We start from the raw sequence: 16,800 nt of genomic DNA on the forward strand, positions 1-16,800 counted from the left end.
GGGGCTCTGTGCCGACCCAGGGATTTACAGCCTCACCAAACCCATTCAAGGAGCTGGCTGCTTCAAAGGGCTAGTGGGCTCATAACCCTCCTAAACCCTCTCGTGTGCATGCGTTGGGCTTGGCAATCCCTGCTTCCTGGGTGAGACACATTTAACCCCAGAGAGGTTAAGTAACCTGGCCAAGGCTGCTCAGCTGGCAGGGCCAAGACTTGACGCCAGGGCTGTGTGACCAAGGCCAGCCGGCTTTGCAGGGCCCTTCCGCACACCGCCTCCCACAGCGGGGGGAAGGGTTGCCAAAGCCTGAGCTGCCTTCCCTTTCTTCCCACAGATCAGGGAGAAGCGGGAGCAGGTGGTGTCCAGGAGGGAGGAGATGCAGGAGAAGTGGGAGGCCCGCTGGGAGCGGCTCCGCATGTGTGAGTGAAGCCTGGGAGCCAGGCAATTGGGGAGGGGTGGGTGTGGATGCAGGGAGGGGTGATGACACAAGGCGGTGGAGGAGACGAGGCCCCCAACACACACAACACCACTCACCAGCAGAACTCAGGGCCGGGAGCCTCAGGGGTTGCGGGGAGGAGGTTCACGGAGAAGACCCAGCAGACACGGTGCTGGAAGCCCACCTCTGACAGCCAGCACCCACTCCCTGTCTACCCTCTGCCCCCACCCCCGCCTCCTGCTGGACTGGTGTCCCCATAGAGCTGTGGCCTCTCCCGGGGTCAGGCTAAGGCTCTAGTGCATCCCAGCTGTTTGACCTGTGGTGTGTGCTGCACAGAAGGGGTTCTGTCCTCCGCGGCTGGAGACCGGAGGGGTGGGGAGAGCCCACCACTCGGGTGGGGGCTGCACAAAGACCTGGACCCTCCCATGGCTGCTTGTGCGCGTCTGTGAGTGAGTGAGCCAGCCTGGGAAGACAGCCCGGTCCGCCCGCCCACCGGCTGCACGTCTGTCTGTGAGCGGACCTCCCCTAGGCCCCCTAGGTCCGGGGGGCGCTCACAGACCCCAGGCCTTGTTGTCTCGGCAGTGCTGGAAGTGTGTCAGTTCTTCCGGGACGCCTCCGTGGCTGAAGCATGGCTGATCGCCCAGGAGCCCTACCTGGCCAGCCGGGACTATGGACACACGGTGGACAGTGTGGAAAAGCTCATCAAGAGGCATGAGGCTTTTGAGAAATCTGCAGCCAGCTGGGAAGGCCGCTTCGCTGCCCTAGAAAAGCCCACCACGGTGAGCTGGCAAGGGGTGGCCCAGAGCAGTGGACAGCCTTGGGGGTCCCTCCAGTCAAGAGTTCTTAGGCGGTTTTGGGGGACCTGTGGGCAATGTAAAAGGCTGACCAAGTGGGGAGAGCGGGAAGGAAACAGGAGTGGGAGGAAGGATGGACTTTTGAAGGCAAGAGACAAGGGGAGCTGATTCTGGAAGGAACGAACATCAGATATGTTGGGTACAGGGAGCCTCTTTCGGGGAAGGCTGTCAGAGCAGGCTCCCCTCGTGGCTGCTCTGACTCCTTGGCCTTTCCCTTCCCTAGCTTGAGCTCAAAGAGCGCCAGACCCCAGAGAGAACCGAGGAGGAGCCTGGGTGAGTGTGGGGAGGACTGGCTGGAGCACTCTGTTGAGGGGGGGCGAGGGGGAGGGGAAGGACGATGCTTCTACTCGAAACAGGCCCCCTGACATTTTGACACACCATATGTGACCTCTCACACCTGGGCCACTGGTCAGAGAAATCCACAGTGTCTGGAGCTTAAAGGTGGAAAAGAGACTTCATTGCCCCCCAGTCCTGGGTGTCCTGGAGTCCTCATGGGGAAGGATGGGAGGCGGGCCATGGCTGCTGCACCGTCGCCCCCTGTTCTGGGAACCAGCTGAACATGTGTCCCAGAGGCCGGGCTGCCTGGAACCAGCCTTTTCTGAAGCATCTGCCTTCACTTTGCAGATTGTGGAGCTGCAGACTTGGCTTGTGTTTTTTGGGGAGGAGGTTGGAAGCCAGGCCTTGGAGATGGGCTCCAGCCTCCAGCCTCGTTTCTGAAGTGGGACATTGTTTTCCATAGGCTTCAAGAGGAGGAAGGCGAGACAGCAGGGGAGGCTCCCCGAGGTCCCCACCAAGCCACCACTGAGAGAACATCCCCGGTCAGTTCCCTGTCCCGTTTGTCTAGTTCCTGGGATTCATTGCTGCCAGAGACCCATCGTCCCGACTAGGCTCTGCGGGGGCAGAAGGCCAGGATGGGTACACCCCCAGCCCCACCCCCAGAATCCTTCCACCACTTTTCCTTTTTTACTTAGCTTAATTTCTAGAATAATTCCCCTCCTCCCCTCAATCAAGAAGAAACTGACATGCCAGCCCACTGACATGACTCTCTTAGTTTGGTTTTATGTGGTCTAATAAATTTTGTTATATAAACACATCCCCATCTCCATCAGGGGGAACAGTTTATACAGCAGGGATGATCCCCTTTTATACACTGTCCTTTCCCCCCTGACATTGTCCCTAACTCAGTACCCCCTGCACACGCACACATCCACATACACACATACTCACAAATGGGCCGTGTGGTTTCCCTGCCCCAACCGTGGCATTTAGGGGAGTGAAGTGGACACGTTCACCCTCTAGTAGACTCCTTTCAGTGAAACAGAGGCCCCTCCCCACTTTGCATCTTCCTGGCCTGATGCCCATGGGTCAGTGAGCTGGAGACAGAGATGATTCTGAGGCAAGAATAGACTTGAGGGAGCCCTTCAGGAGGAAAAGAGAGCCCCGGGGATTCTGCCTCAGAGGTCTCCAACTTGTAGAAGGGAGGATGGAGAGGAGGGGGGTACCCAAGGCCCAGATGTCTCCAGGGCCTTGCCTGGCAGATCCTTTAGCTGAAAGGACCCGGGAAGTCTATGCAGGAAGTCTGGGAGGCTCTGACCCCGGTTTTGGGGAAATGTCCTGGGAGCCGCTGACTGAGAAGAAAGCAAGAACCCAGCATGTGCCTTGCATGGCTTTGCCACTGCGCGTCCACCACCTGTGCAGGTACCCAGTTAAGCTTGCCTGAACTTTTAGGAGTTCTTGGTGGAAATTTCTGGTATGACATCAACCCCAGAAAAATGCATTTCCTGTGCAGAATCCCTGTCAGATCTAGATTTTGGCCCTTCCCACACTTCTGAGACACACACACACACGCACACACACACACACAACACAGACACATACTCTGAGCTGCCTCCAGCCCCACCAGAGGCCTCCCTTTCTGAGCTGCACCAGCCCATCATGTCCAGCAGAGGGCACTCCTGAACGCCCTCTGGAGGGTCTCTCCCAGGAGTTCCCTCTGAAGATCCCCTTGTGGCAGTGTGGGGGTCTCCGGTGAACTTCGCCCTGGCCCCTCCTTTCCCAGAGACAGCCTCACTGGAAGGAGAGAGAACTCTGGTGGGGGCTGGCACGGACTGCGGACCCTGGGGCTGTGACTGTTCCTGCCACCCGCGCTTCAGCTGTGCGTCCCTGTGTGTCTGCGTGCGGTGGTGTCCCAGGTCTGCGGGTTCCTTTGTGACCGCCTGAGCGATCCATCCATTGTCTGTGTCGTGTACGTCTGTGCAAATGTAATTACATGTGCATCAGAGCCACCTCCATCCAACACCTGAATGCCGCTGGATTTGGGGGGAATAAAACCTGCTTGGACCTGAGTGTCTCTCTGGAAGGAGGAGTGAGCCCACTTGAGACCCTTCCCAGAGAGCCAGCCGCCCTGCCAGGTGGGGCAAGTGGCCTGTGCGCGGTACCAGGAGGAGACCAGATGGCAAGTCAATGAACACCAGGCCCAAGGCCTCATGCAAACAGATTTCCTGCCGCCTCTCCTTTCTGAGCCCTTTGTTGAGTTTTCATGAGGATCCACAGAACTCCAAGGGGCAGAGTGGGATACCCCTTTGTTCTTTGATATGAGAAGAGTGGAGAAAGAGTCCCATGCAGGTTGGAAAACCTTTCCAGAAGCTGCAGGCCTCTCCCAGGAAGGCTGGCAGCAGGAAGGTCTGCTGAGCCTTCTCTTGGGCTAGGCTGGGTGCTCGTGCTGTCCTGTGTCTGCAGTCTGGTGTCAGTGCCCCGTGGGACAGATCCCTGCTGTGTGTGGTCTGGTGTCGGTGCCCCGTGGGACAGATCCCTGCTGTGTGTGGTCTGGTGTCAGTGCCCCGTGGGATAGATGTGTGCACTGTGGCTCCCCGTGAAACCCATCACTAGTGCATGCCAGCTTCCTGCTTGGGGGAGCAGACCAGGCGCCTGAACCCCTGTCCGGACTGCTGCACAGCCCACAGTGACCACCCTGCCAGCCCTACCTGCTCCTCCTTTCCCGGGTGTGTGCACACACACATACGCACAGGCAGGGGCTGGAGCGCTATTCCATGCATTCGGTTTTTTCCTCAAGCATATCATTATCATACAATCCATTGCCTCCATCACCTCCTAGCTTTCCATGTTAGAGCATGTTCCGATTAAAAAAAAAAAATCCATTCTACAGGTAAGTATGCAGGAGTGCGTGAGATTAAGAAGAAACAAGTTTTCACAAATGGCAAAATTCCTGGAGTGAAATTTTGGAAGTCTAGATGTTGGGTTCCAGTCCTTCATGTAGAAATGTCATGAGAGATTTTAGACAAACGTCCTAATCCTCCTGGGTCTCCTTGCCCTTTATAGATCTCTCTCTGCAGGATTACAGAAAGTCCAGAACGTTCCTGAATGTGAACCATGTACCTAAATAAAGGGAGGGTTGGGAGAGAAGGGTTTCTCCATTTTCGTGGTGTTCTCAGCTCTGAGGAACCTGGTTCAGTGGTCAGGTGCCAGCTGGCGTGAGGCTGGAGATGGGAAGAGATGGCAAAGGGCTAGGGTGATTTCCTTGGTTGCCTAGGGAAGAGAGGAAGGCAGGGTTGAACCTCTGCTTCTGCCAAGGCCAGGAGGTGGACTGAAGGGCTACCCTGAAGGTGGCCCTGGGGTAGCAGAGGGGGGCCTGGCAGCAGGCTGAGCCTCCCCCCTCCACACCCTCCACGTTATGTGTCTCCCCTTCACCCTGGGTGCGGCTCTGGGGAGGGCTTGGAGGTCCCGCTAAGCACCCTCATCTGCTCGGCTCTGGCTGCCTTGGAATCCTCAGTGTAACATTTGTGGTGAGATGCAGAGGTTGATTTATGGAGAAGAAATGGTATTGCAGAGGATCCGAGCCAACCCAGGCTTGGGGGCCCCCAGCCCCAGGGGCCTCTTCTGTGCCCTGTGCCTGCTCTAGGAACTCTCCCAGTGGAGCTGCTGTAACAATGAGCGAGAACCCTGAAAAGGGTTGGTGCTTCTAGTGGGCTGCCACAGCAAGAAAGAATCTGCCTTCGGGGTTCACTGTTTTGGGGCAAATGTGCCCTGTCTTACTCTGAGCCCCAAGGATGGATTCCTCTGTGGTGCAGGGACTCTGGGGCCAGGCATCTCAAAAAGCAACTGCCTGGATGCGTTTCATTGTCAGGCCTTCATCAGGTTGTCAGGGAAAACTCAGCCAAGCACAGCTCACAGACATCACTCTTCCCCATGACCTTCCAAGTCTGCCTGCAGCTGGCTTCCCTGAGGGAAGACTTGCCAACTCATCTGGGATGAATAGGAGGGTCCAGACCCCCAGGTCCCTTGTCTGTCCCTTCCAGAGCCTTGGAGGTTGATGTGGCTTCAGGCAAGTTACCAGCACTTTCGAACATGAGGGATGGTGTCCCGGGACTGAGTGGGCACTGGATTGCAGCTGCTCACCTTTCAGCCAGTGCCTGGTGGCTCCAGCTGCTGTCCACACCTTAGCAATACCCACCCACCGCACCCCCCACCCCCAATCCCCAGCTCCAGCCTCCGCAGCAGGCAGCCTAGAGCTTTAATCAGCTGCCAGAGGCCAGACTCTGACGTCCTTGGAGGGAAGGGATGTGGGTGTGGACGCAGCAGCTGTGCCGCTTCTTGCCTGAGCAAGCTCTCTCCATCCTTTCTACCGGATTGTTTCTCCCCTCCCACTCCGAGGCCGAGCTGAGCTGCTGGTTCAGGCGTTTTTGCAGCGAAGGTAAATGGTGTGTTTGTCCATAATGAGCAGACCCGGTCGGGAAAGAACATCAGTTTTCCCACGAACCTGGGTGTGTCTGTCTCCCCAGAATGCCTGAATCAGCGCGGCAGGGCTGTGTCTGCCTACAGCCTGGCACCACGCCCTGGCACTCTGGGGAAACTGGCTCTAGGCTCTTTCTGGACATCTGTCCGAGGCTGGGTGTGCCCCACTCTCTATGCTGAGGTTGGGCGTGATCTTCCCAACCCTGCTGCTCAAAGGCAACCAACCCCTAGGTTTGTCTGCCAGTCCATGTTTCAGAGCATCCCAGATCTCGATAGACCCAGCATGGGACTCAGTTAACACTGAAGGCATCTCAGAAATGGGGTTGGAAGTTGCCAACTGGACTGCTGGGTGTCAGATCCAGATGGGGGAGTCAGTGTCTTCCTTTTGGTTTGAATGCCTGGCTCAGAGACATCAAGCAGCTTCCAGTTCCTCGTGGCAGGGACCTGAAGAGCCCACACTGGTGATAGAAATGGTGAAGACAGCCCCTGAGGAAGCCTCATTCTTTCCCCTAGGATGGTCATGGGGGAGACCTTCCCTGTCCAAGGGGACCCTGCACACTGCCCTCCCTCCCCCTCACTTCACCTGGTGGCCTTCTGCTCTGCATCCCTCCCTTGTCTTCCCTGGTTTCCAGTGACTGGACTCTCACCACAGTCCTTCATCTCTTAGTTCAGTTCAGTTGCTCAGTCGTGTCCGACTCTTTGCGACCCCATGGACTGCAGCACGCCAGGCCTCCCTGTCCATCACCAACTCCCAGAGTTCACTCAGACTCCTGTCCATGGAGTCGGTGATGCCATCCAACCATCTCATTCATCTCTTAAACATCCTCCAGAAGAATTCTAACAGTCGGCCCCCAGGGCACAGGGCTGAGCCACTCTTCTGCCCTTCCCACTCCTCATGAGAGCTTCTCCCCTCGGCCCCCAACCTGAAGGACTCCCCACCTGGCCGGCCTCAGCTCTTCCCGCGCGTTTCCCTCTGTTTAGAAACAACTCTGTTCTCTCTTCCGGCATTTGCCTCTGCTCACCCTCTGTTCCCATCTCTCTGGCTGCCCTCAACTCTTCTCTTGCAAACAAGTGTCTTTTGAACAGCCTTCCCAGCCTGTCTGCTGAGAGCCTTCTCACCCAGACAATGAAAGCCCAGACCACAGACATTTAGGGAAGGAAGAAGTTCTCGGCTGCAGAAGTGGCCAACTTCCCCTCCCTGTCGTCTCGCGGGGCTATTTGGTTGCCTGAGGTATTCAAGCCTAGGTCTTGTGTGGCCCCCAGCCCCTCTTCTGGTCCTTTTCGGCATGGCTGTGACACAGTTCCGCTGCCTCAGCTCGTCAGCCACGCATCTTCTGTAAGCCAGACTCCCCTTTAGACCATGAACCCCGTTGGATAGCCCCTTTTTCCCAAGCAGTAGTGCCTCCCGGTCTCTTGCAGCAGGACTTAGTGGGAAGAGCTCAGGGTTTGGGACCAGACCACTGCATCCTCAGCTTTCACTCAGTAGTCGTGTGACTCTGGGCCCGTTACCCATTCTCCCTGGCCCTCAGTTTCCCTCGTCTATGAAACAGGCGTACTGACGCCCACCTCTCAGAAAGGGTGAGGACAGCAAAAGAGAATATAGGTAGAATGCCCAGCAGGCGACTGTCTTTATTTTCCCTTCACTCTTTTCTCCATCTCTCACCACAGTCCTTCATCTCCTAAACGTCCCCCATAAGAATTTTAACATTCGTTGCCAAAACCCTCCCAAACCAGCCTTCCTGCAGCGCCCCTCCCCGGAGACCCCCTACACACACTCGAGGCGCAGTTCTTGCTGTGAGGTAGGTGGGCAAGACCTCTCACAACTAAGGTCCAATAGTATTTGTTTGGGATGCATCCCCATACCCCGTTTCTCATTTACCAGCATTTCCTTCAGAGAGAAGTTCACATGCGTTTCCTTGCTTGTTCATATATCTGGGATCACTGAGCATCTTCTAGAACGTCTCAGAGACCCTGTGGCCACACCGCAGGTGGTTTTTCTCCCTGGCTGGAGAGTTGGTTGTCTGTGTGCGGGCCCCTTATGCCACCTGCTGGCTAGGTCTGGAACTACACCTTCAGCCCCTTTATTCCGTGTAAGAAATGGACCCATCCTGTCCCCCTCCTTTTCACCTTCTTGAAAGTCCTCTGGGGAGGAGACATCTGCCTGCTTTCCCCTGCTCAAGTCAGCTTCCTAGCAAGGCAGGACCCTACAAAGTCAAGCGTACAAGACTCTGCAAAGACTCTGAGGTGGCCACGCCCTGCCCGTCAGGAGCTCAGGCCTCTCCTTGTCTGATTACAGTTCTGTGAGGTCCTAAAAGGCTCTCCTGTCTGTGCCCTTTCCTCCCCTGATGGTCCCACAGCAGCCAATACTGCCTGTCCCCTACCCTACTCCAGCAGCCAGCACACACACCTAGCTCAGATGAGCCCTACCCACCCACCTCAGATGCACCCCACACACCCATCCACCAGTCCCCTGGGCCCCCAAACCAGGGAACAGAAGCTCCAGGCTTATTCCAGGCGCCATCTCAGGCCCTTCTCTCTCCTGCTCTTACTCCCACTCATGGTCTAAACTCCCCATCCATTCTGACCCGACACCCAGAGTTTCTCCCAAGTGGCTGGATCCTCCTTTTTTCAGAGTGTCCCCAACTCCTCTGGGCTACCCCTCAGGTGGAATCTATGCATCCTCCTGCTGACCGAAGGGCTGGAGCAGCACGCCTGCCTTCTGCCACGTATCACGGAGGATAGAAGGGAGTCAGATTGTCTCAGCTATCCAGGGCCTTGGAATAGAGCCTGCCTGTCCCTACAGCACACAAGTAGCCGACCCCCTCCTGGTGTCTGCTGTCCTCTGCCTGCAGAATCCGTATCAGAGTGCAATATGGTTCCTGGGACAGCAGAAGTGCCTGCCCTGCTCTCTTAGAAGCCGGCACATAACATATTCACCCCTGGAGACTATAAAAGGAGGACCCTTTTGCCCAAGCCATGCCCCTGTCTTTCTCCTGTGTCCCTTCCCCCAGCCCAGGAGGGAGAGAAGCCCCGGGTCTGAAAGGAGCAGCTGCCACCAGACCCCTCCGCCTCCACCCTCATTCTTGGCTCTCTCCTCCTCAGGCCTTAGCCTTCAGGGTAGAGAGGCGAGGATGTGTTTTAAATTGTCTCCATGTGAACAGTCAAGGAAACAGAAGAAATCTTTGCGTACATCGGAAAACCCCTATTTTCCAAAGCCCACCCACGACCTGGCTGCTTAACTTTTGATCACACTGGCCATGGGCTCTGACTGTCCCTGCCAGGGAATGTGGATCAGGCACCCATCAGGAGGAAATACACGAAAGGTGAAATTAAGTCGGGAGGCAGTCCTGGAAAAATGTGTGTTTTCAGAGGAGACTTCCCAAAAGGAAAGGAGCATGGAAATGAAAGTATAGGAAGAGAATGTGGACACAGAAGCCTGTAGTAAAACCAGTCCCAGGAGGGCAGAGGCTGAGTGAGGGGGTGAACAAGGCCGAGAGGTTCTGCTGGGTTTCCCTCCCAACATCTGCCAGGGCATCTTCCATGACCCACCAGGGAGTCCGGAGACCCTGGCCCATTGCCAGGAGGAGCAGAAGGGCCAGCTGGGGAGAGAGGATGAAAGGCTTCACTACCTCCCCAACCTCTATGCCTGAGTCAGAGGGTTGGCCTGACTGGGTGCACAGAACCCAGGCTCCCAGACTCAACCTGCCACTCCTGCCCTTCCTCCCTGCTGGAGGATGGTCCAGGCAAGGCCTTAGGGCCTCCAGATCCTTGTGGTCAATTCTGACTCATTGCCAACACTCAAACATATAAATCCTGCAAGATGCATAAAGATGGGTGTGGCCCAGCCACAACTCTCCAGAGGCTCTAAGACAAGGAAAAGATAAGAACCCTAAGGACGTGATAAAAAGTCAGGCCTGCCCAATTCTTCAGTGCATACTCTTAACTGGAAATGAAAGCTGTATGACCCTGGGTAAGTCACTTAACCTCTGAGCTCAGACTGTCTCATAGATTGAAGGTTTTAGACTAGAGTAGTGATTTTCAACCTTTTCCAGCCATATTATTCCTGTCTTTAAATGGGATCTTAGGGAACCCCAGATTAGTTTGTTGACTAGTCCTAATTTAGAAAAAGTTTAGTCGCTCAGTCGTGTCCGGCTCTTTGCAACCCCGTGGACTGCAGCCTACCAGGCTCCTCTGTCCACGGGATTTTCCAGGCAAGAGTACTGGAGTGGGTTGCCATTTCCCTCTCCAGAGAATCTTCCCGACCCAGGGATCGAACCCGGGTCTCCCACATTGTAGGCAGACGCTTTACCGTCTGAGCCACAAGGGAAGTCGTTTAGTCCTAATTTAGGGGATGCAAACATGACCAGCTTTACCTTTCTTCCAACCACTGCCGTCAAACATCTCCACTGAACCTCCGCTTCCCATTCCTTAGTGCCAGCTCTGGCAGACATTGATCGTTTTTAACTGTTAAAAAGTCCAATCAGTCTCTTTCAGTTTGAAGCTTTGATCTGATGTCCAGAATGGTACCCAACTCCTCTCATTCTCCATTTCTCTATTTTGGATTTGATCCAAGGTCTGAAGGACCCACAGTGGGAAACATAGTGTCTGCTCTTTCCTGGCTCCTCCCCAGCACTCTCCTGGGCCTCCATCTTCAGCTGGGACAGAGTAGAAAAGAGGGCAGTGTCTCCTTACTGCCTGAGGTGGTTCTAGTCCTCCTGGGCTTTCAATGGCCTTGGTCCCCACCTGCTTGGGGACTACAAGACCCTTCCCACCTGGTGCTGTAAGGTCCTCAGCAATCAGGCCTTTGAGGCAGAGTTCTGGACAGATGTCTCCAGCTAGGCTGCCTTCCTGGGTGCTTATTTGGCACATAGGAGACCCACCCATTCCTGTCCCAGCTGGCAGTCTTGCGCTGCACTCGAAAACAGACTGCCCCTTGTTCTCTCAGTCTGTCCTCTTCTCTCTCCTGCTGCAGTGGCACAAAAGTGGGTCAGCAAGGCTCTGCATAAGGAGGTACCCAGCCAGGGGACAAGAGTCTGCTTCCCCTTCTCACAGGCACCTGAATACAGCCCATGGTTCCACTAGAGGCCCCTCACTTGGCTTGGGTGGGAGCTGGGAGGATCCTGTCTTCCATTCAGTTCAGTTCAGTTCAGTTCAGTTCCTCAGTCGTGTCTGACTCTTTGCAACACCATGGACTGCAGTACACCAGGCCTCCCTGTCCATCTCCAACTCCCAGAGTTCATTCAAACTCATGTCCATAGAGTCAGTGATGCCATCCAATCATCTCATCCTCTGTTGTCCCTTCTCCTCCTGCCTTCAATCTTTCCCAGCATCAGGGTCTTTTCCAATGAGTCAGTTCTTCCCATCAGGTGGCCAAAGTATTGGAGTTTCCACTTCAGCATTAGTCCTTCCAATGAATATTCAGGACTGATTTCTTTTAGGATGGACTGATTGAATCTCCTTGCTGTCCAAGGGACTCTCAAGAGTCTTCTCCAACACCATAGTTCTAGAGCATCAATTCTTCAGCGCTAAGCTTTCTTTATAGTCCAACTCTCACATCCATACATGACTACTGGAAAAACCATAGCTTTGACTAGACAGACATTTGTTGGCAAAGTAATGTCTCTGCTTTTTAATATGCTATCTAGGTTGGTCATAGCTTTTCTTCCAAGGAACAAGCATCTTTTAATTTCATAGCTGCAGTCACCATCTGCAGTGATTTTGGAGCCCCCCCAAAATAAAGTCTGTCACTGTTTCCCCATCTATTTGCCATGAAGTGATTGGACCAGATGCCATAATCTTAGTTTTATGCCTTCCATGGAGAGGTGCAAGGAGGCAAAAGCCACAGCCTTTCCCTGGGGCATTGACTCCTTAGGTGGTGACTCTTCATCAGCACACTTGAGCGCATGAAAAGCTTGTTAAGAAATACCAATGCGCAGACCCCACTCCAAGCTAGTTAATTCAGCATCCTGAGGATGGGTCCTGCGCATATTTTGTTAAAGCTCTAGAGGTGATTGTAAAAGGCAGCCAGGGTTAGGAACCACTGCCCTCCTCCGGCAAAGCCCTGCCAAATGAAGGGGGCAGGACCAGTTATTCCCCCCATGAGTTGGGAGGGTCTGGGTTTCCCTGGTGGCTCAGTGTAAAAGAACCCACCTGCCAATGCAGGAGACATGGGTTCAAATCCTGGGTCGGGAAGATCCCCTGGAGATGGAAATGGCAACCCACTCCAGTATTCTTGCCTGGGAAACCCCATGGACAGAGGAGCTTGGTGGGCTGCAGTCCATGGGGTCGCAAGAGTCAGACACGACTTAGTGACAAAACACTAACCTGTAGACTTAGGGCCTGGTGCCCAGACACAAGTTGAAGGTAACAAACAAGTTCTCATCAACTTCCCTGGTGGCTCAGATGGTAAAGAATCTGCCTGCAATGTGAGAGACCCGGGTTCTACCCATGGGTTGGGAAGATCTCCTGGAGAAGGAAATGGCAATTCCTTCAATATTCTTGCCTAGATTCTCCAGTATTCTTGCCTGAGAGAATTCCATGGACAGAGGAGCCTGGCAGGCTACGGTCGCAAAGAGTCAGACACGATTGAGCGACTAATACTTGAGAGTCGTACAACATCCTAGTACAAATGTTTTTTTCTTCTATCTTAGCAGCAGAGCCCTTTCGTCATTTGAAATCTGACTTTGAAATCTTGTCAGAGCTCAGGTCTAACTCAGTCAGAGTTGGAGCCTCTGACAGGAAGCCAGGGTGGGCACCTGCAGTTGGGCAACAAGCAGGGTCAGAAATCCCCTGGCCCAGCCCCTTCAGCTCACTCTAAGGACCTTCTGCTCCTATTGAGGTTGGAGAAGGAGGGAGTTTGGGGAAGCAGGCCAGGTGGACACCCACAGCAGGTTGGGGAAGGGCCAGGGTGGGTCAGGGAGGGCAAAGAGAGAGGAACCAGACTCGGGTGAGGCCTGCTGACCTCCCCTGTTCAGCCGAGAGTGGCCGCCCGGGTCTGGGCCCTCAGCAAGGTGCGCTCTTCCCATATGCCCTGGAGCAGGGGGAAGAAGAGAGGCCATGGCCCCAGGACTTGCAGCCGCCACCCCCACCAGGGCCCCACGAGGACGGGCAGGAGGAGAAATCCAGCACAGATGAGAGGCCCGCCACAGAGCCCCTCTTCAAGGTCCTGGACACACCGCTGAGCGAGGGCGATGAGCCTACAACGCTGCCGGCCCAGCGGGACCGCGGGCACAGTGTGCAGATGGAAGGCTTCCTGGGCCGGAAGCACGACTTGGAGGGGCCCAACAAGAAGGCCTCCAACAGGTGTGTCGGGGAGGGGCCATGGGGCCGCAGGATGCGCAGGGCTATCCGAGCAGTCTGTGGGTGAGGAGGCCCTCTGCCTCTACTCTGAGAGTTCCTGGGTGCCTTCTGAGCCAACTCTGGGGGGCTACTTGGCATGGTGGGAAAGACTGTCTTCAGCTGTGGGCCTGAGTTCAAATCCTATGACCTCATACTAGTTACTCAGCCTCTCATTTGTAACATGGGGATGGTGGGGGCAGCCTGGTGCAGAGCAGGAGAACACTAGCTGGTACTATGCCAGGGCAGGGTAACAGGTAGGTCTTGGCACTAACAAGACCTACCTGTCCTTGATCCAGTCCCCCTTTTTACCCAGTCTGGGCCTCAGTTTCCCCAGCCATAAAATAGGGAAGGAGAAAGAGCTGACCTATATGCCATCTGGAGGGCCCTCCTAGGAATGATATGACCCTGAGGAACTCATTCAGAGGCAGTCGTGTCCTTGAGTGTGGTCTACTCGGGGGATGCCGCGACTCAGAGTCTCTAGAGGCCTCTGCCTTCAGGCAGCGGTCCAGGGTCTCAGAGAAACAGGGCAGTGTCAAGAGGTTGAAGCCAGCTCTATTCCCAGGGCCAGCTGGCAACATACAGAGAGCCTGGCTTGGAGGACACACCAAAGTTATTTCAAATTCCAAAAATGAATTTGGGGCCCGACCACCCTGAAGAGGTTTATTGCTTTATATGGAGGGGCTGCAGGAGAGGGGAAACTAACATGTATAAAGTACCTACTATGCGGCAGGCATTATGTCAGGACTGACAAAGTTTTCACAACCACCCTGTGATATTGAGGTTTCATTTTCCAGATGGGGGAAACCATCTCAAAGAGGTTGTCCTTTGTCCAAGGCAGGATTTTACTCCTCCTTAGCAACTGCCTTACTTGGGCTACCAGCTCAGAGAAGTTGATGAGGGCCAGGTCTGAGCAGAGGATCCCTGAGCTGGTATCGGAAATCTGGGCTTTGTGGAATGGCTCTGCAGCTAGCTTTGAAAGGGTCGAGTTCTCTCTTTGACCTTCCAGTCCTTCTTCCCTATGTGCTCTGCTAGTGCTCCACCTTTCTGCCCTCAAAAAGGAGTGGGGGAGGGGGTGGTGAGGAAGAGGAGGAAGACGCGCTTAACGCTTCTCATTGTCCAAGGACAACGTGCTCTGTATTTGTCAAAGAAGGAGCTCAGGTGAACTCCTTTATGAGCTCACTTGTTGGTTGTTCTCACCAAGCCTCCCATTTGAGTTGAGCATTGATTTGCGCAAATACGTTCCTTTCAAAAAGAGCTAGCACAGTATACCAGGCATTTATCATCAATAAAACAAAATACTCCTACCACCAAAACAAAACCCTGCTCTGTTCATGTTACAGTTCTGTGGTGAGACTCATGGGCTGTAGTGAGACTCAAACCCACTCCAGTATTCTTGCCTGGAGAATCCCATGAACAGAGGAGCCTGGTGGGCTATACAGTTCATGGGGTCACAAGGAGTGACACGACTGAATGAGCACAAGCACGAGTGAAACTCAGATATGCTGGTGGCTAGGAACGTGCTTTGGAAAGTTCTTTACACTGTTGGTCTGAGACTCAATAATTCTAGAAATATATCTCAAGGTAAGATCAGAGTTACAGGAAAGATTAAGGCATCAGGATGTTTTGTTGCTGTTGTTCTTTACAGTTGTGTCCGACTCTTTCTGTGACCTCATAGACTGGTATTTCCCAGGCGAGAATACTAGAGTGGGTTGCCATTTCCTTCTCTAGAGGATCTTCCCAACCCAGGGATTGAACCTGCATCTCTTTCATTGGCAGGCAGATTCTTCACCACTGAGCCATCAGTGGGAAGCCCCATAAGGATGTTTATCACATTGCTATTTCAATTGTGGATAAATTTTCCAGTATTAAAAGGTCCACCAATATAGGGATTATTTTTATTTGTGATAAAATACCATTAGATCAGATCTGATCAGTCGCTCAGTCGTGTCTGACTCTTTGCGACCCCATGAATCACAGCACGCCAGGCCTCCCTGTCCATCACCAACTCCCGGAGTTCACCCAGACTCACGTCCATCGAGTCAGTGATGCCATCCAGCCATCTCATCCTCTGTCGTCCCCTTCTCCTCCTGCCCCCAATCCCTCCCAGCATCAGAGTCTTTTCCAATGAGTCAACTCTTCGCATGAGGTGGCCAAAGTACTGGAGTTTCAGCTTTAGCATCATTCCTTCCAAAGAAATCCCAGGACTGATCTCCTTCAGAATGGACTGGTTGGATCTCTTTGCAGTCCAAGGGACTCTCAAGAGTCTTCTCCAACACCACAGTTCAAAAGCATCAATTCTTTGGCGTTCAGCCTTCACAGTCCAACTCTCACATCCATACATGACCACAGGGAAAACCATAGCCTTGACTAGACGAACCTTTGTTGGCAAAGTAATGTCTTTGCTTTTGAATATGCTATCTAGGTTGGTCATAACTTTCCTTCCAAGATATCATATAGCTATTAAAATTATTTTCAAGAAACATTTGAGGATTCAAATATTTGAGGATGGGGAAATACTCATGACATAGTGTTAAACTTAAAAGTACAAAATAAAATTGAATATACAGTATAATCCAATTTTAGTTATATATGTGAATAGAAAATAAACCAGAAGGAAATACATAAAATGTTAACAATAGTAGACTTTGGTAGTAGAATTACATGCAGATGATTGGTTTGTTTTTTTTTGGCCATGCCACATGGCATGTGGGATCTTAGTTCCCCCACCAGGGATCGAACCTGCACCCCTTGCATTGGAAGTGCCAAGTTTTAACCACTGGGCTGCTAGGGAAATCCCACATGCAGATCATTTTTAATTGCAATTTTTTTAGCCGTAAAATGTATTACTATGGATCATGGTAAAGTTGGTGTAGTTAAAAATGGTAAAGCTGTGGGAACTGATTATAGAGATGCTGTATCAGGACTGTGGCAACCCTCTCCAGTATTCTTGCCTGGACAAACCTGTGGGCAGAGGAGCCTGGCGGGCTACCATCCATGTGATTGCAAAGAATCAGACGCGACTGAGCAACTGAGCATGCAAGTGAGGACTGTAGGTGAGCTGCCTGTGTGTACCTTCACAGGTCCTGGAACAACCTGTACTGTGTGCTCAGGAATAGTGAGCTGGCCTTCTATAAGGATGCCAAGAATCTGGCCCTGGGGGTGCCCTACCACGGGGAGGAGCCCCTGGCCCTGAGACATGCCATCTGTGAGATTGCTGCCAACTACAAGAAGAAGAAGCATGTCTTCAAGCTGAGGTGAGGCCCTGCCTGTTCACCGCTCCTTCCCTAGTGGCTCGATCTGGCCTAAGTGGCCAATCCACTGTATGTGACCAGCTGCAGGCCTGAGGTGCCCCTCAGGGATTTTTCAAATAAGAGAGGCTGGTGGTCCTGATTTCCGCCTCTCTCAGAAAGCACTGTGCTGCCTGAC

General features: G+C 53.5%; 1 protein-coding gene across 2 annotated transcripts in view; it reads left to right on the plus strand.

Annotated features, from left to right (window-relative positions):
- Positions 1-16,800, plus strand: part of SPTB (spectrin beta, erythrocytic) — a 132,153-nt gene that overhangs the window by 111,863 nt on the left and 3,490 nt on the right. For both annotated transcript variants that reach the window (XM_086320263.1, XM_086320264.1), the window contains exons 29-34: positions 329-413; positions 1,013-1,209; positions 1,508-1,557; positions 2,024-2,102; positions 13,076-13,338; positions 16,455-16,628. In XM_086320263.1, the coding sequence (XP_086176389.1) occupies positions 329-413; positions 1,013-1,209; positions 1,508-1,557; positions 2,024-2,102; positions 13,076-13,338; positions 16,455-16,628 (848 nt within the window). The remainder of the gene's footprint in view (positions 1-328; positions 414-1,012; positions 1,210-1,507; positions 1,558-2,023; positions 2,103-13,075; positions 13,339-16,454; positions 16,629-16,800) is intronic.

Source organism: Bos grunniens, chromosome 10 (genome assembly GCF_055505025.1).
Source record: "Bos grunniens cultivar Pamir isolate PY7600 chromosome 10, Bosgru_T2T1.0, whole genome shotgun sequence".
Lineage (NCBI taxonomy): Eukaryota > Metazoa > Chordata > Mammalia > Artiodactyla > Bovidae > Bos > Bos grunniens.